This window comes from Pteropus vampyrus, unplaced genomic scaffold (assembly GCF_000151845.1).
Source record: "Pteropus vampyrus isolate Shadow unplaced genomic scaffold, Pvam_2.0 Scaffold142, whole genome shotgun sequence".
In the NCBI taxonomy this organism is placed as follows: domain Eukaryota; kingdom Metazoa; phylum Chordata; class Mammalia; order Chiroptera; family Pteropodidae; genus Pteropus; species Pteropus vampyrus.
Genome location: NW_011888923.1, coordinates 181870 through 206797, shown reverse-complemented (window position 1 = coordinate 206797; position 24928 = coordinate 181870). Strand labels below are relative to the sequence as shown.

At 38.5% G+C, this 24928-nt stretch overlaps 1 protein-coding gene across 3 annotated transcripts in view; it reads right to left on the bottom strand.

The window, feature by feature from the left end:
• Nucleotides 1-24928, bottom strand: part of RERE (arginine-glutamic acid dipeptide repeats) — a 366623-nt gene that overhangs the window by 234732 nt on the left and 106963 nt on the right. For all 3 annotated transcript variants that reach the window (XM_011368442.2, XM_011368444.2, XM_011368443.2), the window contains exon 2: nucleotides 1497-1965. In XM_011368442.2, coding sequence (XP_011366744.1) covers nucleotides 1497-1821 — 325 coding nt within the window. In that variant the 5' untranslated portion in view covers nucleotides 1822-1965. The remainder of the gene's footprint in view (nucleotides 1-1496; nucleotides 1966-24928) is intronic.

Here is a 24928-nt window from a genome sequence, read left to right as displayed (position 1 = left end):
ATTTCCCACACGTATCTGACTACATATATTTTAGGAAAGTATCACCACTGACACAGGAGAAGCGTTGCCCTGAGAAAGGCTGGCATTCAATACTGCACAGGGCAGCTGGCCTTCCGACAACGATCCTAATGATCACATTACCATGTTGAATTATATATCAACAGAAAAGGTGACAAATGAGATCTTTAGGTTATCATGCTATAATCTATTCCTAAAGGAGTTAGCACATTCTCTTCCTTTCTCATGGTCTAGAACTAAATAGGTCCATTGCAAGCAATATGGGGTGACTCTATAATGAGCTATTCTTCAGTGGCTGAGAAATCCTTCCCTTCCAGCGTCTGAGTCTGAGTCAGACACTGACAGTACTGTAACCTACTCGATCTCTGCAGCTGAGTTCTAATCTCTCTGCAACCTCAACTTTGATCATTTTGTCACATAACTATCTTCTCAATCAACTGAGAAATTGTAGTTGTGCATACTTTATCTGTGTAAGTTCTAATACTGATTACCTCTTGAAATTCAAAATTGATTCCTATATGGGGTGAGCAGAATCGGTACTTTATGTGAAGTTCAGAACAGGTGCAGTACTCCTCAGTGAAAAAAGAACTGTATCAGGTCAATGACATAACAATATCCTTAACTCCCTTTCATGGAAAAATATCAATCTGGGAGGCTTTTAATCTGTTAATTACAGCTCATATGAAATTCATGTCATTCCTCAGCATTCTATGAATTAAAACAAAATTATTTTAGTTCTACTGACTTCTGTAAGAAAAGTTATCGTAATACATAAAATATATTAAATGAAAAAGGAAGGTTTTGCTGGTGTTCAACAGGTTCTGAATCACTGTCCCCTGTCATCTTATTCAAAAGCTAGATCTGCCTCTCTTTGCACAGTGCTATACATCTCAGTACACTGAATGACCTAGTATATTTTCTGAAAAACAAAGCAGTCTAGTTGGCTTCACCTATTGTCTTTGATTAGAGAGCCTGAAGCTCAATTCTTTAGAAAAGGAGGTGCTGGAGGAAATAAATCTGGGTCTGAAGGCCATTAAAATGTCTCTCCAGCCATGTTACTCCTGGAACCCAATGTAAAGCGTCCTGTTTCCAAAAATCTCAAGGTTTACTTGTCCCACCAGAGTCACTGCATCCTAATTTGTGTTAAAGATAAAAAAAAAAAAAAAAAGGAAGTCAAAAGATTAAAACTACTGAGCAGATGGTGAGGGGAGAGAAGTAGCAACATGAGAAAACAAGAACTGACAAATGCACAACAAACCAGGACAGAAGGCCATGTTGAGGCAGACACAGGCAAGAAGTGAGAATACATCCAACTGGCCAAAAGTGGGCCAGCATGCTCACTACCTTGAGTCTGTCCACCCAAACTACCATTACTCCTCCGAGTCCCACACCTTCCTCGACAGGTGAAGAGGTATCTAAATAATGACATTGTTTCTCCACCACAAACACTGTAATGACCCAAATGCAATGCTCCTCACCTCCAGGTCTGTAGACAACATCGTCCTCAGTGATGTAGGACGTTATCTCGCCAGTGTCTGTCCTTTCATAACGAGATTTTTTTTTTGGTGGTTTCTTTTTGTTCTTCTTTGTGGATTCCTCTGTGGTGGCACTATTGTTGTCATTGTCCTCATCTTCACTGTGATCACTCTCAGCATAATTTTTGGCCCCTCCTTCCAAGGTACAGCTCCGGCGTGGCCTTGAACTCTCGCTCTCTCTTGCTTTCTCTCTTTTATCTCTCTCTCGGTCCCGGTCTCGGTCCCTGTCCTTCTCTTTGTCTTTGTCTTTGTCTTTGTCAGCTGTCATGATTCGCCACGTGCCTTCTTCTGTCCTCTCACGGCTAGGCCTCCGTGAAAGGTAGACAGTAAGCCTGGGCTTCAGTCTTCTGAATTTCTCACTCAATTCCAGGGAAAATCTAACCACTCCAACAACCCCGACGTTTCAAAAATGCTAGGAGAGGAAAAAAAGAGAGAAAAATTAATTTTACTTTATCACTTTCTCATATTTTCTTCTTAAAATAATCTTACTTAAAATGAATCTCTTACTCACACTTTAGCCCTAAAAATTTCTCACAAGCCATTGGAAAGAAAGTACAAGTGATAAAAAATTATATATATATAGTTTTTGACCTCAGCTAGCATATGGTTTAAGATTTGCTACCACATCAATAATGAAAAATGTCTTCATGTGTAAAAATAAACTATACTTCTGTACACCATTTTCTCCTTTTTAAAGAAAAAAGTGTACCCTAGTAGAAACATATAATAGGTACAATTATACAAAAGGAAATAACCGTAAAATTAATTTAAAAAGGAACAAAATTGTAGTAAAAATTATTTTCATCCAAAAAATGATAATTTGGACATAGAAAATGCCTTAGAAAATGTCTCAGGATGTCTCATCGTGTTATTATCTTCTGAAGACTCTTTCTAGCCACATTTTCGAATTTTCAGAGCTCCTCTCAAGAATAAACATAAGAATTGACTCAACTATTGAAGAACAAGTGTACACCTGAAACTAATATAATATTCTATGTTACCTATATTTTAATTTAATATCTTTAAAAAGAGTTGACTCAAAAGTGACAATTCCAAAGCAAGATTTTTCTGCCTTTGATTATTATTTGTTCACATCTAAGTCTACTATCCTAGTTATTTTCCTGGAAAAATGGTTTCTCTAATGATATATTATCTCTGCCTTAACAAAACATAACAGGTTCCAAAAACAACGTTCCATCTTTAGGGAATATTAGGTGGTTTTTACAATCTTTTAAATTTCCACTATTAACAATTTTCCTAATAAACTCCTCCCTAGAACCAAACCCAACAAGGAAAGTGTGAAGTTGTTAAGAGATTAAAATGGCAAGAGTGAATCTCAAACTCCAACCCAACACAAAGCTAATAAAAATTTTATAGGAGGAAAAAAACTGTTCTTTTTCCAATTCCATTTTGGAACAGTCATAATAACCAGTAATTTATCTTTTATCATCGTCCCCGATATCTCATCTAATTTGTTCAACAATCTGTACCAAACACTATCTATGTGCCAGGTGTTCAGAACTAAACATACAAGGGGACAACTCATGGTCCTTGCCCTCAATGCTCTAATGCAAAAAAAGGAAACAACTCATCAATATGAGAACCATCTGTTTCTCATGCTACTAGGACCAGATAGGAAACAACACATACAAACAAACAAAAGAATGGTCCTTTTTACTTTGACAACAACAAACAAATCAGTTTGCAATTATATGCCTCAGAAGCAGAGGAAATTATCATTGGTTATGCCAAAACCATAAAAATGATCACATATTTTCTTCAAAGCTCATAGTTCAAATCTGATACCAGAAAAGACCTCCCCATAGGCATTTCAAATATCCTTAAGCTTTCAGGAAAGTAAAAAAGTTAACGACAACCATTGGGAGACAGACGTGTAGCACAAACCAAGATTACTTCCTTCTACGTAGGAAATATGCTTTCAGATAGGATTTCAATTTTCTAAAGTATTTCAAGAAAATGAAAAATTATTCTAGTGCCTGCGATACTTCTGAATCATCTGCTAAACAGACAGTAATAAACTCCAAAATCCCTGTAGGCCACTGGTGTTAGCAATTCAATATACGGAAAGAGACATTATTTTCTCCACTGGGCTTAAGTTTAGAGCATGAACAAGTCGATCATGCAAAAAAGAAAATTATCAGCTAACACAGTTGTTAAAACATTCCTCTGACACTGAAAACAGACCCAGGTCTACTTGGAATCTAAAAGAAGAAGAGCTTAGGCTTAAAACCTCTTGGATGTAGTTCAGGACAGACGTATGTCTGATTAATAAAAGGACCATTCGCTCTAGTGTTTACAAGAAATATGCTCCAGAAAATTGTGTAAAGATACTATTTTAGCACTCAAAATGAAAAAGTAAGTCCTAATTGTGCATTCAACAGTACTCCCTACAAAATCATATACTATGTTTCTATTTACCAAAAAAAAGCTAAGTTGTTTCTGTGAAGAGTGAGCCAAAAAGAAAAATTCAAGAAACATAGAAGGCATCAACAAAATGTCTGCGTGTGTGTGTGTGTGAGTGTGTGTGTGTGTGTGTGTGTGTGTGTCCAACTTTCAGATAACTAAGAACACTGATAACCCAAAGCAAAAGTCAATCCAATTACCATTTACATTTGGCTCTAATACATAGCTCGTGGGGATACATATTTTTCCTCTGCATTTATTATAGTAATTATAATTTTTCTGAGCTTCATTATACAATGACCACCATACAACAGTATTGTGACACTGAGAAGGGTAGCTGTCACTTCAATTTACTAGAAATGATCTACAAAGCAGACAGCATCTTTAAAACAAGGAGCTTATTATAAAGCAGGTCTCTGCCATGATCTCATTTGATCCTCTTTCTCAACAAGTCAGTAAAGTGATCCAGACAGGAGTCACCATCCCTGCTTTAAAGACTAAAGAAGAAAAACTAAGAAGAGCTCATCTATCTGCACAAGGCCACACAGCCATTGACTCTCAGGCAGTTCTTCCAAAAGTGAACCAACCCCATTTGACCTGTAGAACCTGCTCTTCAGGTTATAACCTGTGCTGCCAGAGTCAACAGTTTTTCATAGGTGCCAACTTTTCCCACACGTATCCATGCTGATAATTTGGACAGATGGATTTGGGAAACTCACTTTGCCCTCTGCCTCTGACAAAGAAGATAGTTTTCTCCAGTAAAAGAGAGAGAAATACTGAAAGTATCTCTGTTGATCCACTGTTCAACAACCCAGTTAAACAGGAAACACAGTATAAGATACTTAAATTAACAAATAAAAGAAAATCTAATCTAGAACACATTTCAAAGTCACAACAATCTTCTATTCATTAAACCTACGTCTACTGAGTGCCTACTGTACATCAGTTACTGCTCTAGGTATGAGGAAAACAGCAGAGAATCACACACATATAAATTTCCCTGCCCTCGTGAAGCTGATTTCTAGGGAGTGGGGAAAGACCATTAACAAAAGGATAATAAAGTTAAACCCTCACTTAACATCTTCAATAGGTTCTTGGACCTGCAGGAAAATGATATACCATGAAACTAATTTTACTATAGGCTAACTGATGTAAACAAGAATTAAGTTCCTATGGCATCTCATCGTTACAATAAAATGACATTGAACAGAACTATACTATATTTTATATACGTATAATATGAAAATATCTTAAACGGAGAATTCTGTGGGGCTAGGGAGTGTGAGCAGACTGCAATTTTAAATTATAGCCAAAGAAGGCCTCACCTCACTAAGATGACTTTGCCCCTAAGAGGGTTAGAGAGGAAGCCAAGAGGACATATGAAGGGAGACCACTGCAGCACAGGGGAAAAAGCAGGAGCACATGTCCAGAGGCAGGAGTGAGCCAGACACACTCAAGACACAGTACGCCAGAGGGGCTAGAGTGACATCAGGAAGAGGGAGAGTGGTCAGAGATGAGTTCAGAGAGGTAAAGGGGGTCTGGACCCTGCCGAGCTTTACAGGCCAGGGTAAGGTCTATGGCCTTTACTCGTGTCCTGGAGTGACTAGAATGACACTTCAGCCACTGCAGGGATCCGAGTAGCAGAAAAAGACATGATCTGACCTCTGTTTAAGATAACTCCGGCTACTGAGGAAAAAATCTGAAGGGATGCAGCATGAAGACTGGTGAGGAAGGAGGCTCATTTCAATAACTCAGGTGAGAGGTGACGGTAGCTGGAACAGGCTAGAGGAGTAGCAGTGTAAGTCTTACTTTCTTATTTTTAAGATAAGAGTCAAACAGGATGTGCTGACAACTGGGAGGTACGGTGTGACAAAGGAATCAAGAAGAACTCCAAGGATTCTGACATGAGCAACTGGATGGATGACGGTGATATTATACAAGTTTTGGGGGAAAGATTAGGCGCTCAGGGATGAATTTGTTAAATTTAAGAAGCCTATAAAATTTACATAAAGATTTTTAAGTAGGCAGAACTCCAGGCTGAAGATACAATTTTAGTTTTTAATTTAGTTTTGAAGGACATAAGATTGAGTGAGATCACCAAGGAAGTGAGTGTAAATAGTTTTTCTGGTAAAAATTTTAAAAACCTACAAAAACATGAATTACTCATGCTTGAGTGGACAGGGCATTCAAAAGATTTGCAAATTACCCACTTCTAAAAGCAGTACCCCTAGGACCCATTAAAACAGTATATTCTTCTCACTAGTTTCCAGATTTATCAGACTGTACTTCATCATTTTATCTTCATTGATAAATGTGGTCAGCTGGCTTACTTTTGTTTTAATCTTCAACAGAGTCACTGGCACAAAGCCATTCTTCATTACTTCCGGTACTTCAACCTCTACAAACATCATTTGCCTCTTCAAAATGAAGCTGACCACCACCCACAAACACTTCTCACCAACTTATCAGAACCAATTCAGATAAAGTACTAAAATTTTGGTCATGCTCTGGGACCAAATCTCATTTAAGAAAACCACTTCCTGTCACCATTTAAGCAGTCCCAGGAGGTTTGGGCCCATGATACAACTGTAAGAATATTGGACTGAGAAGCCAAGCTCCAAGTTGCTGGCAGTGCCATGTGCCTTGGGCAAACCACTCTACCGCTCTGAAACAGTTTCACTGCTGTAAAATAAAAACAGTAACTATCTACTTCACAGAGTTGCTGTGAGAATTAAGTTATTAAGTATGCCATATGTAAATATACTTACAGATTGTGAAGTTCTTTACAAATGTAAAATATCAATACAGATTCTTAAATAAATAATATAGTCTTATTATCTGCTACAGTAGATAATACTCATAGTATGTTGTGCTATGCGAGATATAACATAACCAACATCATCCCTACCCTCAAGAACTTATCTACCTGGGTGGATCCTATTGCACGATTAATCATGTAAAACTGACTATCTTCTCTTAGATCATGTAAAATTCACTTATCCATAAAAACTTGCCCCTCCCTCCTCAGTTTCCAATCCTTGAGTTCTAATCATCTCCATGGCTCAAATCAGATTCTGCAGGACATGTGACTCTCCACTAAATGCAGTCCAATTAACTTCCTCATTCAACCACAGCAAGAAAGTTACATTTGTCAAATGCCCAACCACACACAGGGCATTTTACTCAGCTCTTTCAGTTTACCAATCACAACCTGAATACAGGCATACCTCGCAGATATCGTGGATTCCATTCCAGAACACCTCAAAAAAGCTAGTATCTCAATAAAGTGATTCATACTCTTTTTGATGGCGGAAGGCCCTGCCTTCGATTTAGCAACAATTGGGAGGTGCAATGAAAGTGAGTATGCCTGTATCTCTAAAATTTATCCATGACTCCAACTGAAAGTAAATTGTGTATTTCAAGCCACCATCATTTTTGACACAGATTAATATGACTAACTGCCTTCTCACTGGTCTCTGTGACTATAAAATTGTTTTGGGTTTTTTTTGCCTGCCTTTCAGTTCATCCTCCAACGAAGCCAGCCAGCATGTGACATTCCACCACCTTTTTTAAAAACAGCTTTATTGAGATTAATTCATGCACCATACAATTCACCATTTAAAGTACGATTCGCTGTCCATCATTCCATTTCAAAGATGACAGAGACTTTCATGTCCTGACTGCCCCTCAGCTTCTCCAGCCCTGCATCTCCACCACTCCTGTGTGCTCCAGCCACCTCAAAATACTGCTCCAGTCGCTGGAACCCATCTAGTTGGAACCCATCCCTTCCCCCTGGTCTCCTTAACCTCTACTAACCCTCAAGGCCTCAGGCATCTCTGCTGTCCACCTCCAGCAGGCCTCTTGGACCCAGACAAAGTCTGGCCTCTTACTGTTCCTCATTCTGCCTGTACACTGGCCTCATCAATCCCGTTATTGTTATCTATTCATTTGTGCCACCTCACTAACTGACAAGGACCGTGGCTATCATATTCACTGAAACAACTCCCACTAAAGCAGTTTCTGTATCAGATCCACCAGAGCAGCAGTCTTCAACCTTTCTGGCACCAGAGACCGGAGCTGAGGCAGTGAAGCTCGCGCTGGGGAGCGGCTGTAAATACAGGTGAAGCGTCGCTTGCTTGTCCACTGCTTACCTCCTGCTGTGTGGCCAGGGGACCCCTGCACTAGAGTTTTCATCCTCATTATCATCTGACTATCCATCATCTAAAGGGTGACCACACACTCTCCTTCTGGAAAGGCTCTTTTCCTTTGGCTCTCCTGCAATGTCCTCTCCTGGGTCTATCTAGCTGCTCCTACACCGCCAGGACCAGGCCAGCCATGGGAGGAGTTCTTCAGGGTGCTGTCCATAGCCCTTGTTTTTCATCCTCTAATTTCATCCTAATCAATCTCAGACATGTCCATCAGCCTGCAGGTACCATGCATACACAGGTGATCCACATATATACATGTCTACCAAAATTCTCCTGCAGAGCTAAAGGCCTGTGAAAGCTGCCCACCTGAGGTCTCCTCTTGGATATCTCCAAGGTACCTCGACGTGTCCAAACCAAAGGCGCACTCTGGCCTCATATTAGTCCCTCTTCTAGATGGTTTCTCTTGGTGACTGGTGTCCCTGCCCATTCTGTTATCAAGCCGGACACCTAAAAGCAGCATCTTTAGTGCCTCTTTTCTCTTTCAACCTATCATCAACGAATCTTGTCATTGTTACGTTACAAATTTCTCTCAAATGCATCTACTTCAGAACACCTACAATGCAACAACTTCAGTTAAAGCTACTAGTATGTCTTTTCCGGACCACTTCAATTGGCTTCTCTTCAAATCCGGTCCCCTGAACCCTTACAATTCTCTTTCTACATTATAGCCTTTCAAAAGGCTAATGTGATTATGTCAATCCTCACCTTAAAATGCTCAGTGACTTGCCACTTGTTAGCTAAAAACCCAAATCCTAACCATGATCCGCAAGGCCCTTACCTTTCCATCTGGCCTCATCGCACACCACTCCCTGCACTCTACGCCCAACCAACCACATCACCCTCCCCTCAGTTCCCTGAACACACTCCCTCCTACCTGGAGTGAGTCCTTTGCTCAGGTTCCACCTTCTGTCTGTGATACTCATCTCCTCTCCTGGCCTAGATATCTCTTATACTCTGCCTTCAGGTCACAGCTCAAAGCGATTTCTTCAAGATGTCCTTTCTTGTCCAAAAGAACTACAATCAATCTATAGCACTTGCCACGACTGTAATTTCACATTTATGTGATTTGATTAACATCTGTCTCCACCTCCAAGCTAGAAGCTCCATGAGGGATTGAACATTGACGGCTTTTGCCCTCTGTTGTATCTGCGGAGCCTAACTCCCTGCCTGGCACATACTGATGAGTAATAAATTATTTCTTTCTGCCCTCCCTCTCAAACATAAGCTAGATCAATCAAGAGGGCATTATGATGAGACTTTTATTTGGGAAAGAAAATATTTCATGAGTAAATAACAGGTGGTGCTTGCGCTGGTTCATAAACCATGAACAGCATGAGGAGGAACATAATGAAAACATTCCAGGTGCAAGGAAGTTCAGTAAAAAGAGTATTTGATTAAATCGCTGTCCCTGATGGCAGCTACAGGGAAGATAAGGGAAGCCCCTAAAATAATAAACCAGCTAACACTCACTAGGCACTTAATATACACTAAGAATTTTACACATGTAAATTCATTTAGTATTCACAAGAGTGACAAAATAATTTATTATCCAAACTGGGACACATTTGAGAGTTAAAAAGATTAACAATTATTTGGGAAAAACATGTGTAAACTAGGTCGTTTATCTTAACTATATTTCTGCTTAGTAGGTACTATTGTTATGTACATTTCCCCAATGTAAAAGCAAGCACAGAGAGGCTAAGCAAGTAGACCAAACATCACACAGCTATGTGTTAGATCTAGTATTATGAACCCAGGCTGCTGCTTCTAGAGCTTACACTCTCAATCACAAGGCTATACTGCCTTAAATTACACAGCCTTATATACAATGGAATATTATTTGGCCATTAAAAAAAAAAAAAGAATGAAATCTTACCATTTGTGACATGAATTGACCTAAAGGGTATTATGCTAAGTGAAATAAGTCAGAGAAAGACAAATGCCATATGATTTCACTTATATATAGAATCTAAAAACAGAATAAACAAACAAACAAAACAGAAACAGACTCACAGATACAAAAAACAAACTGATGGTTGCCAGATGGGAGGAGGGTAGGGGAGTTGGGGGCTGGGTGAAAAAGATGAAGAGATTAAGAAGTACAAATCGGCAGTTAAAAAAAAAGTCATAGGTGTATAAAGTACAGCATCGAAAATATATCAATAACATTGTAATAACTAAGTATGGTGCCAGGTGGGTACTAGATTTTCAGGGGGGATCAGTTTGTAAATTATATAAATGTCTAACCAGAATGCTGAATACTTGAAACTAATATAATATTAAATGTCAATTGTAATTGAAAAAAATAATTTTTAAAAATTTACACAGCCTTAAAAGATAAGTTACTCAATACAGTAGGCTAAGCAAACAGGCTGTCACTGTAGGTTCTTGAGATGAAAACAGCCTTTTGGAAACATTCATTTTGTCCAGCAAGAGGTATTTTCCATACATTGTTAGTGCCATCCAAACATGCTTGCTTTCAAACCCACTATCTCTGAAAACCTAAATCAGGAACAAAGCATCTCGAGATCTTCTGCCTTTGCCATTTCTGCATTTATTGTATCTCAATAAATGCTTTAGTGTTTTCCTTTAGGAACAAACAAAATGAGACAGTCCAAGTGTGGAGGACCTAAGCAAGCTATTCACTCTGCTGGCCATGCCTCCAAGAGAAGCAGCTGAAGCCAGCATGCAACAGACCCCCAAAGAGGCGTGCTGCAGCCGGGCAACTGACTTCACAGGGAAATCCGTTTTCTTTTCCTATTCCCTTTCACACAAACATCCTGGGAAAGAAAGTATAATGACTTTAGCTCTGGAAAGGAAACTATCACTCTAACACTTGTATTCAGAAATAAGGCATTCTCATAAACAGCAACCAGTGGCAGAATATCAAAATATGCCAGAGAATCACTGAAGTTGCAAAGTTAACACTGACATACTCTGCGAACCCATGCAGAGAGAAGAGTGGGTTTTATCTGAATCTGATGTGATACTGAAAATATTCTTCTATGTGAAAATAAATGGGTCGTGAAGTTCTCCCACCTGACCAAATCCAACCACATAAGCAAATAGCTACACAAGCCCCTCCAACGATACTCGACATTTAAGGTTAATGGATACTTAAACTCAATCAATCCTGAGTTTACATACTCATTCCTGGAACACATGTCTTATTGAAAGAGCCTAAATAACTGAGATGAGATGCACTAGTCAAATTCAGAGAGTAGCTTTTGTGGTATCAAAACTGAAGGAGGTGCAGAATGAATGCCCCTTAATCAAAAGTGGATGTAATGCTTAGAAAAGCACTTCTCCAACTCCTTGAGAAGCTTTTTTTTTTTTTTTTTTTTTTTTGGGCAAGGGGTGGGGGGACTAAATTTGGTGCACTCTAACAAATATCTTACTTTCTTCCAAAAAGAAGTAAGAATGAAACGCAGGACTTGCAAAAGGTAGGGAAAGTACCCAGAACAGCAAAACTCTAGGTTACAATTAACTCAAAACTGAATAACAATACATAATCTTTTTTTTAAATAGAAGGAATTCCCAAAGATGAGGTGTCCAAGGTTTTAAAAATAAAAAGAAAAAATCTTCCCTTTAAAAAACATACACTCATTCATACAAGCAATTGCTTTCCTATACTGTTAAATGTGAGATTTTTGTCAATTACATACAGATGCTGTGCTTTTGCATGTTGCCTACAGACATGACTCTTCTACTCAGTGGGTGAAGGAAACCATGGCTTCTCAACTGTAGCATGATTAACATTTTTTACCAGATCATTCTTGGGGTGGGTGAGTGTTGTCCTGTGCATTATCCCTGGTCTCTACTCATGTAAATTCTAGCAGTACAACTTGCTGTTCCAATCAAGACAACAAAATATACCTCCAAATACTGTCACATATCCTCTGGGGAGCGAAGTTGCTCACACTTGAGAGCCACTGATTTAAACAAATACAACTGTCTATCACAGAGATTTCAAAGGGTTAAGCATCTGTGTTTATTCAAAATTATGCTTGACCAATATGGAATCCATAAAGCTAACACCATTACAAAAAGTATAATGTAACACGTTCTTTGTTCTCTGAAATAATCTGGACTAATTCAAAACACTGCCTGAAGTAGTAATCACACAAAAGTGTGAAGTTGAATTTGGAAAACCAGCAAAACAAAACCTTGCCGTTTCCTGGCAAGCCCTGAAGGTTGTTAAGAGTAGTATTACTCACTGGTGACCTCTGGACATGGGACCAAGTGGATGCTTCTGTTATGACAGAACTAAAGAGAAAACCTGGTACCCACAATGCCAAGTACAAGGGAAACCAAATGCCTGGGAAACCAAGTGCCTGATGTGAAAGGAGAGAGAATTCCTAAACTCACTCTCCCAAAGCATGATCATAAATAGAAACCCAAGAGTAGGAAAAAAAAAAAATAAAAACCAAGCAGGTGGATAAATAAAAGATGGTATATACATACGATAGAACACTGTTCAGCAATAAAAAGGAACTGATACATGTTACAACATGGATGAACCCAGAAAACATAACAATGTGAAAAAAGCCAGTCACAAAAGACCATATATTGTATGATCCCATTTATAGTAAATGTCCAAAAAAGGCAAATCCATAGAGACAGAAACAGATGAGTGGTGGTTGCCCTGGGGGCTGGAGAGGTGGATGGGGGATGATTGCTATGGTTATAAGGTTTCCTTTGGGGGGTGATAAAAATGTTCTAGAATTGATGGTGGTAGCAATTGCACATATCTGTGAAAATAATAAAAGCCATTAAATTGTACACTTTAAACAAGTAAATTATATATGAATTACATTTCAATAAAGCTGTTAAAACACACACAAACAGCAACACTAAAAAGTAATAAGAAAAGGCTCAATCTTTGCTACAGCTAAAAAAAAAAGCATCTGGCTATAAAATTCACAAGGATGAGCTCTACATCTGCAATCGAGAAAAACCTCCTCTCAAAGCTGTAAAATATAGTTAATTAAACACATAAAAGGAGATCTTTTATTTCATGTAACACTGAGAATGAACAAGAACCTTTGAACCACGGCGTCTTTCATATGCAGGACGACTTGGTCAGGCTTACTACCTCTGTGCAGTCTGTTCAAAAGGAGGCAAGTTGGACAGGGTTTCTTTCAGTTTGCAGAGCTCCAATATTAAAGTAATTTGCAACCATGGCACATCAGCTCTCAGCATTTGATGAAAGGAAATGACAGGGTGGATTTTACACTTAACTTAATACAATTACGCTTCACACGTATATGAAAAACCAAAAGCATACATAATGCACTTCTAAGCCATGGGTACAAACTATATCAAGAGAAAAAGAGAACCATAAAACTCACAGGAGCAGTCCTTCTAAAAAAACACTTAGAATCTGAGTCTTAGATGAAAAGGAAAAGTAGTTCTGACTAAAAGCAGAAGTCTAAGTCAAAACTCAATTTGCTATTATTTTCTATGTCTGAGCTATTCTAACTGGGTGTGATACTCTCTAGGTTGACCAAATATATTAACCTGCCATCTTTACTTACCTAATATCACTCAAAGAGAAAAGCAGAAGAGCCACTAGAACTGAGTTCCAGATGTCAGCAACTGGTGAGTGCCCAGGGAGGGTGAGGGTATGGGGAGTCCCAGGGCCTGGACCAGAACACTTAAATGCTGTGGCTGCTAACACCAATCAATCATCAAATAAATATCAATGGCTGGGCAGAATCCCTGTCAATTCCTCCATTAATTCAGCAAATATTTACTGAACACCTACTAGGTGCCAAGCATTGCCCTAGGAGCTAATTGACCAGAACACACACAATCTCTAACCTCAGAGAGCTTACAGTTTAGCAGGGGAGAGAGCAGACAATAAACAAGTAATACACAGTCTATTATTAGCTGGTGATAAGTGCTGTGGAGAAAAAATTAAGCTGGGCAAAGGGGATGGAAGCGTTATTGACTTAAGGTAATCTCTAATAAGGGGTCATTTAACCTGAAGGAAGTAAGGGAGCAAGTCTGTGTGGTTATCTGGGGGGAAAGCATTCCAAGCAGAGAGAAAAGTATAAAGGCTTGAGACAGAAGCACACCTGGCATGTCCAAGGAGCAAAAAGCCAAAGTGATGCTGGAAAAAAATAAAAAGGAGATAAGGAGGGAACAGGGAGGCATTTACTGAAAAAAAGAGAGAAGCCATTGTAGAGTTTTGCATAAAGAATTAATGACAGACTCCCTCTGGCTGCTATGGGAGGCAAGGTAGAGGTGGTGCAGGTAGTAAGAAGTGGGTCAGCCTGTGGATAGGTTCTGCAAGCAGAGCCATCAAAATCTGTTGTCTGACTGTGACAGATTGTGAGACAAAGAGGAAAGTCAAAGAAGACACTGAGATTTGGGCCAGAGCAACTGGACGAGTAGAGTTGTCATTTACTGGTATGAGGAGAAGGAAAACTGGGCCTTCGGCTTGGAACATGTTAAGTTTGAGATGCCTGGCAGATACCCAAGCAGAAATACATGGATGGGTTGAGAGGTCAGAAAGCTCTGGGCTAGACAGAAATCTAGATGTTCCCACCACACAAACAGTATCACCAGGAGACTGGATGATATGGAAACAAACTAATGAGGATGACTTATTCAAGGTGGCAAGAGAATACCTTGAAGCCAATAAGATATTACAGACAGGCCAAATAAGTTTGTTAACTGCCAGTGGAGTTACAGTGATAGAATGGTGGAAAGACTGTATCAGAATCATGTTTTTAAAATCCTGAGATGGAAACAATATACTGTTTTATTTGCAGAGAAGCCCTCTATATATGTAACAGTTTCCTATAGACAGATTCCATATTAATGATGTTACCAAGTATTGCATTTAATAAAATCCAAGCTGCGCTACAGTCTTGGCTGATTTCCAATCTAGGAAGACACATAAGATAGGAACATTCCCCCCAGGTACCTTCCATGCTTCAGAAGGAAATATGCCAGCTGTCCAAATAAAGGCGGGGGGGGGGGGGGGGCGGGGGGAGGCGGGCGGGCGGGCGGCAGTGTTTGAAAGATTCTCACCTTGCAGATTAATAAAAGGGCTACTGGGTTTTTTAAATAGCTTTCTTAAGTAACATTTTTGAGGCCCTAAATTGAACATGGTAAGGCCCACATGAAAAGAAAGAAAACATGTAGTGACTAAGTATATGAATTCAAAGCAAAAGCTCAATTCCAGAATGGGATTTAATAGGCTCACTAGTGATGTTTAGTTGGTGTCATAATTTGAATTAAAGAATTAAGTCAAATGGGCAAATGGGGGGTAGGGAGGTAAGCATATTATTTTTAAATCCTTGATATGAAAAAGCTTAACTGGATACAAAATCTATGTCCATTATCAAGAAATTACAGTTGTATTTATTAATAGAAGGGGAAAGTAGCTAATTTAAAGAATAATCATACTCAGGAAATATAAAGAGATCCAATAACCAAATTCTGGCTAATGACAAGAAAGATGTTTCTAGCAACTAGAGATAATGCAATACTCTTCTCTCCTCCAGTATGAACAAGTTTTTTTATTAATGGTGATCTTCAAGAATTTGAAAATATGTTAATGAAAAAGTCTTCATCAGAAATTGCATGTAGTCATTTTATACCTAAGAAGCTGATATGAAAACGTTTGGTTCACAGAAGAACGCTCAAACATTCCATTAGAAACTTTAAAGACACTTTATTGTATATCTTAGGCAAATTCAATGTTTATCACCTTCCTTCATTGTCTTACAATAGAGAATATGTAATGAATTTTTCACATAGTCTCATATAGACACTCTCAAAATGTCTCCAGTTTACCCAGTATGCTATAAAAATGTTACCTTCTACATATGTGAAACGATGGGGAAGCACAAACTCCAAGCCGCCTGTGACAGTGCATGGATGTTCTACAGGTGACTGATTCCCTGTACTTGCTGGCACCAAATGACTGATTACATTAACATTCAGAGTAGGAAGAGCCATAAAAGGAGAGGAGGGGTCATCACCCAGTAAAAAAGTCTAGATTTCTAAATAAGAAATCTTACATATAATTACTTAGCTGCTGTCATTCATCAACAATGCAGGAAGCACAGCACTAGAGCCTCTCTGTGACCAAGAAGGGTACCTAAGTCTGCAAGCGCTTTCAAGTGATGATACATACCGCAAGAAGGTGAAAAACACAACAGTCAAATCTGTGGGTACTAATGAGCTAAACAGACATTTTCCATTATGGAACTTGAAAATGAGGAAATAACAAGTATAAATAAGAAAACTATGAAAGGAAGCATGGGCCAGCACAGACCTATAGAATGTCACTAAAGTTCCAACTGCAGGCGTCAGCCTCCGGTTACTACTGAGCTTCAGATATACCTGGCTTCTGGCTCCTGCATGTTAATCCACTGTACATCACAGTTTACAGAGTCCTCTAAATAAATAAAATAGCTCTTGAGACGATGCCAGCAACTTTCTATCAGGTGTTTACACAAAAATCTTTAATATCATTTGCTCAAAGTAAATACCAATTCTATTGACTAAAAAATTAATATATATAATTAGTCTTAAGTAGAATAAACTCATATGGAGAGCAGAATTTTTTTTTTCATTTTCACCCTCTTGCTAGGAGAAATAGCCATACATTCAGGAATAGTCCCTATTACCACACAGGAGCTTAATTTGTTTACTACAACAAGCTTTAAAGGATGATATAATGGTCCTGTATCACAGATAATACACCCCAGTCCTGCTCAGCATGTAACAATATATTCTCTAATAATAATCTCATTTATCTCTGGGACCAGGTGCACCTAGGAATGAAAGAGAATGCTGTCAAATCTATATCAGGGATTTCTAATATAAATATGCCACCTCTCTAAAACAAGTGCCTATCAAGATCTTGGAAAGATAATTACTGAGAAACACATTAATTTGTGAAACAAATAAAGGGCTCTAAAATATAAGTACCAAAATAAGAAAAACTAAATGTCGTGTTTTTTTTTTTAAGAATGGGATGACAAAGCTTAATGCTATAGTTTATATTAAACATACTCAAATTAAGCTTATTCGCATTACAATTTAATCGGAAAGTTTTATTAAATAATATGTGCAAAGTTGCAGCTTTTTCCATAGACCCATGGCCTAAGAGAGGCCTCATCTTGACACTTATGAATTATTAACACAGCCCAAGACTAAAAGAAAACCTTATGATTTAAAGATTTGAACATTATCATCAGAAGGAATACGGGGAAGGAAAAAAAGAAAAGCTATGTCTTCAGAGCTTTTCAAAACAAGTTTTATAAAATATGAAACAACTGACTAGGACACACCTATAAACAATAACTGTGAGAACACTGAGCAGGACTGAAGGAGGCAGAGATTGCATTTCTTCCAGAAGCAAGTAAATCTGCTAACAAGACTTATATTGATCATGTGTTGGCAGGCTTAATCAATACCACACAGGTACTCCTTTCTAAGCTTTCATCTCATATAGTGAAAGATAAAAAGATGGTACAGCAATTGCCAGATTAAATAAGGTCTGCCTCCCAACTGTTCAAAGTCAAGTTCCCTTGACAAATTTTCTCTATTTTGTTGTCAGGGAAAAATTAAACCTACAAGCAAAATACTCATTCCATACATACTCCACAACCACAAAAATATCAGAAGCTCAGTTTATTGCCTAATGTAAACGTATACTGAAGAGCTGTAATCTCTGGTGACCTTTAACAACACCTGGAAAATGCAAGCAAGGCAATATTCAACCCAGAGAACATAAATCTCAAAAGCAACGGACAAATGCAACCTGGAAGGCTGAATGTAAATGGAGCATAGGGTTACAACAGCATTCTCAAAAGAAATCCTTTCTCACTTCAGAAAACAGAGGAATTTCCTCTCAAATGTTTTCAGTGGAAAAACTGCCACTTCTGATTAAAGTTAATTTGATCCAATTGATGGGAGTTGGGGGAATGCACTGATTCCCTTCTTTACTGTCCTCCCTGCTTTATCTTGCAACTTGCAAATTGACTAACAATATGACTAACCACCTAGACACATTTGTGCCATTTTCAGCAATGGGTAATTTACAGTTTTGTTTTGTTTTTTAAACAACTGGATAAGATGCATTGCTTCTTCCCTATAGGTCTGTCACTTTTTGATATTTTCCTTAAACAAATGATATGCTATAAAGAGGTAAAAAACATTTTTAGAATATTATGGAATTTTTAGAATTGTGTAGAAAAGGCAGTTATAGTACAAAGTCGCTCTTCTCACCAATGAAAAGCCCACGAGGTCCCCAATAACAGAGAAGAGATTTTTAAGCATCCTGAGAGCCCCATTACCACACCCAAAACTAATCCTATTCTCCACCAGAATCAAAAACAGTAGGGTACACATTTGTGGGTGATGCTATTAACCTTTCTGATAGATTTTAGGCTTGGTAATCAACCAGATGGGAATCAAAGACAGAGAAGCAAAGATGATGTCAAGGCTTCTATCTCTAGTTTCTACAATGGGGGGCACAGGGTTGGGGATAAAAGTAACTGAATAGAGAAGAGATTTTCGAGTTTGGAAAGTGCTGAGTTTCAGCTATTATAGAGCCATCCAGACTGAGGTATCTACCAGGCAGCTGGAAATACCATATGACACTCAGAAGAAAGACCAAAGCAAGGACATGGACTTGGGAGTCATCCACATAAATGTCACCTTATGTTAAATAAGAGGACCCAGGAAACACCATTAGATTAAAAGTACAAGGCTAAACATAAACATAAGGATTTTCTAAACCAAATTCCTTAAAAAAACAAAAACAAAAACAAAAACAAAACTGGACGCCCTATGACAGGCAGCTCAAAAGCAACAACCACAACAATAAAACCTCTGTGTAAAGTTAAGTCTAGGACACACTGCTTAAAAATACTCTTAAAGTTTACACTATTGTCATCTTATAGGGTCTAAGAATTCTGTGGGTAAGAAAATTGTTCAACAAGTTATTACCTACAGAATCAAATACCCAGAGCATACTGCCCAATGTAATTCATCTCCATGTTACAAAACTTATAAATGATCAATACCAACTCTCATTCTTCCTTAGAACAGCGTGCAAGAGCAACAGAAATTCTACAACTTAACTTGACTTAACTAATCTTAGGAGCTCTTGATGGGACTCTGACTCCCCAAATACCTACCATGTTAACATGTGCCTTAGCCATTGGTCACTTCTAGAAAAGTAATCCAAACTATTCAACAGGTCGTTCTTGTCACATGTTAGAAACCAACATCAACTCAAACTACATATAAAAGAATGATTCACTTCACAAAACATTCTTAGATGGCAAGGTGAAGGGCTAAATAAAGCAAGTAGGTATATTTTTACGAGGGGGGGAGGGAGAAAGGGGGAAAAGAGGAAGGGGGAGGGAGGAAGGGGGCAAAGATGAAGGTGGAGAGGAGGGGGGAGGGGGGAGAGAGAGAGAAAGAGAGAGGAGGGAGGGAGGGAGGGAGAGGGAGAGAGAAGGAAATCTGCCAGTCAGCAACAAGAGAGAGGAATCAATTCCCTCCAGTGGGACATTAAATTAAAATGTTAGCCAATAGCAACAAAAATAATAAAAAATATAATAAAAAATTAGCGAACAGAAGAGAGCTATCAAAAACTCAAGGTAAAAGAGAATTCTGAAGCCTAAAACCCCTCAGGGTATGGAGGCATCTAAAAGATCTCTGGGCTCTGTGCCCCAGCCACAACCTGGCTCCGAGCAGGAGAAATGGCCAGAACCTCTACCAGAGACCATCAACTCAATCAAAGTGATGAGTGCCACATAAGAGGCTGGAGGTAACGGCACGTGAATGGGTATTACCAGTCACTGTATTACTAAGCACAAAAATCTAGAGGAAAACCTTTGGGGAAATACTGTCCATCTTTTGTCTCCATTCCCAATGCCTTCATTTATCAATTCTTACTCTCTACAAACACAAATGACATCTACCTTTTGTCTAAATTTTGAAGGGCCTTGGTCAATTTTCAAGGAATATATTAAGTAGGTCTGAAAGGTCCAACCTTCCAGTCATAAAATAAATAGATCATGGGATGGGATGCCATGGCATGGTGACCACAGTTAATAATACTGTGTTGCATATTTGAAAGTTGCTAAGAGAGATCTTAAAAGTTCTCATAAGAAAAAAAATGTGTAACTGTGATGATGGATGTTAACTAGACTTACTGTGATCATTTTGCAAAATACACAAATACCATATTATTATGTTGTGCAACTGAAACTAATGTTTGTGTCAACTGTATCGTAATTTTTTAAAAAAGATTTTTAAAAAAGGACTTTCAAGGAAAGACTACATGAGGGCCAATTTCCTTCTTTAAAAAACTGCCTTTCCAGTTCTCACTATATAACCTTTTTCCCCCACAACTTCTCCAATAAAAGCCCTCTCTATGTATCTGCTATACTTGGGCTTACTCTCTTTTACCTTTGCTCACACTGTCTTCACTGCTAGCTCAATAAACATCTGTTGAGTAACTATGTATCATTCAAGTCCACTCCAAGCCCTCCATCTGAGAAGTAATCCTTGATGCCTGCAAATCATGCCACGCCATTCTTGCCCTCTTTAATTAATTCCATTTGCAATCAGTCTGTATTTTACAACTTAACATTTTAACATATATTACTAATATAAAATGCCTTAGTATTTACTAACTCAAGATTATATATTTCATATATAATCTCTCATCTTTTTATGTAAGTACAGAAACACACCCTGGTCCTTGCTAGCTTTGTATCCATGGGCGAGTCAATTTCTCTGTCTAAACTTTGGTTTCTTCATCTATAAAATGAAGATAATATAACAACCCCACGGAGTTGCTGTGAGTTGCAAAGTACTCATCTATCTGCACAACGCCTAGTAGATATAAGATGCTCAACATGTGTCAGTTAACACTGATGACAACAAACCATGTTCTACACATCCTCAGACTCCCACAGCACACAGGAATGTAATGAACATGTTACAGAAGACAGCATATTAGAATACATCCAGCTGATTCTAGAAATGTTGTCGTATGTACCGATGAATGGGAAGTTTGCAGTTCCCAGAGAAGCCAGCTCTAACTGCCCAACCCCTCTAACTGGCTCTCACAGCCCTATGGGAACCTTGCTCGTCCCCACGGCAACCCCACTCTGGCTGGACGAGCAAGGTCTCCCAGATTCTGCTTAGATTCCCAAGAGTAGGAATTGTGCCATGTTTAACTTTGAAAACAATCAATTATTCAATGACTGAACAAAATTCACTTATTAATTACTTCATTTTTCATTATCCACTAACAAGCTTACCTCTTATAATCAAAGAGCACTGATTCTTAAGGCAGAATAAGATTCTCATTAATGTTTTTCTTAAATACATTATAACAGGCTACCTTCGGGTTTTTTGGTTTTAAAATTAAACTGTAACTTACCATGTCTCACACTAATAGTACCTTTATACTCCCCTTTTCATTCCAACTTTCTCTAAAAGAAAATAAAGAAATAAAAGCACATGTCCATAAAATTATAACATGTCTGTATATGAGAGAATGCTCTCAGATGTTATTCATTGTACAGCCACATGAATCACTTATGAGCTTTAATCTAGGGCTGTGCTGTCTAATATGGTAGAGCCACTAGCCACATATGATTATTTAAATTAATTAAAATTAAGTAAAATTTAAAAATTCATTTCCATAGTCACTCTAGCTGCCATTTCAAATGCTCCCCAGTCACATGTAGACAGTATTTACCATACTGGACACTGCAGAAAGTGCACGAACATTGCCAACATCACAGAAAGTTCTATTAGACAGTACTGACCTAGACCTAAAAGTGTATAAATAAAAATATTAAGACTCCCATTTCATCAATAAGTCACTCCTTCAGAATCAAATCCATTTGCTTTAAGTACTAGAATATGCATTAACATAAACCCAGGGGCTTTTTCCTTGACTCTCAGAAAGATAACACATGACAATTCTTAGAGAGTGAGAGAGCCCCATATTTATTTCCAAAAGCTATATTCTTCCATTTTTTTCAGCAGTCTACACAACTTGACCTGAGGGAAAAAAGAGCAAGAAAGCATTTTTCTCCACTCTACCTTTTATCCACCACAGTCGCATCTGCCAAGCTCCAGAACCACATGTTCCACCGTCTGACACTGTCTGCACTCCTTTGCAAATTCCCCTCTCTACACTTACCTCCTGTGACTCACTCAACATATTATGCCATCACTCTAAAATCAGAACCTAGAGTCTCTGGCAGGTAGGCTATGTGTAATGACAGTCTAGATAAAACCATAAGTCTATCCACTCTCGAAGGCTTTTTCCAATCCTATGCAATTGCTGTGTGAGTATGTGAGAAGCCGCACTTTTTTCTTCATAATAAAAAATAAACCCCCAACCTCTGCAAAGATGGTAAGTTACCTCACTGCACACAAGATAACAGGCAGAGTTCTGTTGTTCTACAAAACTAGAGCTTTTAGGAGCATATGTTTTCAATCATTTATTTCACAATGATTGAAATACCTTCATTCTCTGAGCACTCTGCTCACTTTATTTGCCACCTGCATTGACTATCACAGACTGTTTATACACAGAGAGGCAAAGGGTGGTGGGGGGAGCAAAAACTCACAACTTTGGGCAGAGCTATTTTACTAACATCCCTCTCTAAAATTTGAACTATAAACTTCTTTCCGTAATGCAATACCGTGGTGCTAATGTAAGGAGAACTAAAGTGTAAAATCAAGCTATATTCAGAGACTGCAATATGCTGATCAGCCCTACTGCGAGACCACAAGGACACCTGCATAAGAAAGATTTCTGCTGGGATTGCGAATAACCTACTTCCCCCACACCATGAAGGGAAAACAAGAAAACAGAGGCTTTAAGTCATGGACTACACAAAATAAAATCATTCATTACTATGGCTAAAATCACGGAGAACCTATGGATCAAAAGTTGGGACTTGCCAGCAGGCCTTTCACACGACATACTTACATTTTCATGCTACATACTCTGATCCTTCCTCACTGTATGTCCACACCATCAAACAAAAATGGGTAAAACAAAGTCTTTAAACTATAATTCACAGAAACTAAGAATGATAAACTGAATTTCCCAAACACGCAGGGGCCCTTCTCAGTGTCTCTCCAGGGAACCTTGCTCCTCTAATAAACTTTGCTTCTCCCCTAACTCTGGCGTGAGTTGGATTCTTTCTTGCACTCAGCCAAGATTTCTCCTCAACTCCGTGCAGGGCTTGAGCTCCCCTCTACTCGGGGAATTTGCCAGCCCTGCATTAATACTGTCTTTAAAACAATAATCGGGGGACCTGTTTTCTGAGTGATGTATGGAGAGAGGGCTGTTATAACAAGGATGTGTGGCAAGGCATTTAATGTATTAGAAGAATGACAGTCATATGACATCAACACCCTTTTCATAGAGACTTGGGGGACTGTGGGGAAGGCCAGATAAACTTGTTCAATGGTGATCATTCTAGCTTTTGATTATTTCATTACAGGAACATGAAGGAAAAAAAAAAGTCCTGAGCATATACATGGGTTGCATTTCTCCGGAGCACTTCCTTTTAACTTGCAAGTCCCGAGCTCTGAGAGGAAAGGTCAGCCGTCTGCCTTGAGAGAAAGCCAAAAATTGAGCCTTTCCATTTAAAGAGCTTCTACACCCGAAAAAGCATGCAAAAGTAAGGTGGTGGTCTTGAAAGCAAATTCTCCTTTAGGGAATTCTGGCTTGAATGCAAAGGGTTCCATGGAAAACTTTTCCAAAAGAACTTTGACAACAGGAAAGAGCAATTCAAGAACAAGGGCATAAAAAGTGATACGAATGGAGGGAAGAAAGGCTAAGAAGGATGGAAGAGGGGTCTGAAAAAAAACCTTACATCTTGAAGCAGGAGAATCAAAACTGTAAGCTTCAAGGTAAAAAGGAAAGGGAATTTGTAATACAACATCTATGCTTAAATGGGTCCTTGGGAAAAGGAAAGCACTCAGCTAAGATAAAAGGAAAAAGAAAGAATTATACCACCTTAGTTCCCCATTGGGGTATGAAAAACTTAACAATTTAGAAGTGAGAAAATACCTTTTCATTGTTCAACTCCAGCTCAGATTAGGGATTGCAAACACTATAACCCACGAAAAGGATACAAGTAAAAAAAGGAGAAAACTGCTCCCCAGTAATATGAGTCAATTTTGTGGGAATACATGTCAAGAAAACATTATCATGTGTCTTCTACAAATGATAAATACAGGTCAAAATTTCCAAATAGCTCAATCACCTGAGTGGAGGAGTAGAGAAAAAGAAGTAGGAAAGCAGGTAAAACAAAAAGAAAATGGAAATTTAAAAATTCATAATACAATTTTAAGCGCTGAGAGACACAAATGCTAAAAAGTGAGGAGGGGAGGTCCCTAAAAAATTTCTTGGGCTTTTAAAACTACTTGTCTCTTCTAACTTACAAAAAGCTAACAAAAACCATCCAGAAAGAAAAATAAATGTGGTGACGGGAGGGGAGGGCAGGAGCAGCAAGAAGAGATGTAGAACCACTAAGCTAGCTACACTCCAAACAGTTCTTACAATGATGCAAGCACACTTCCAAATCAAACCAGATACGAACTTCATGTAAAAGGAATATATTATAAAGGTTTCATAGATCACTGTTCATATACTAAATTATTTATAGTAATCTGGGAGTCATTTTAATATTTTTGTCAAGTAGTTTTAAAAATGCGGTT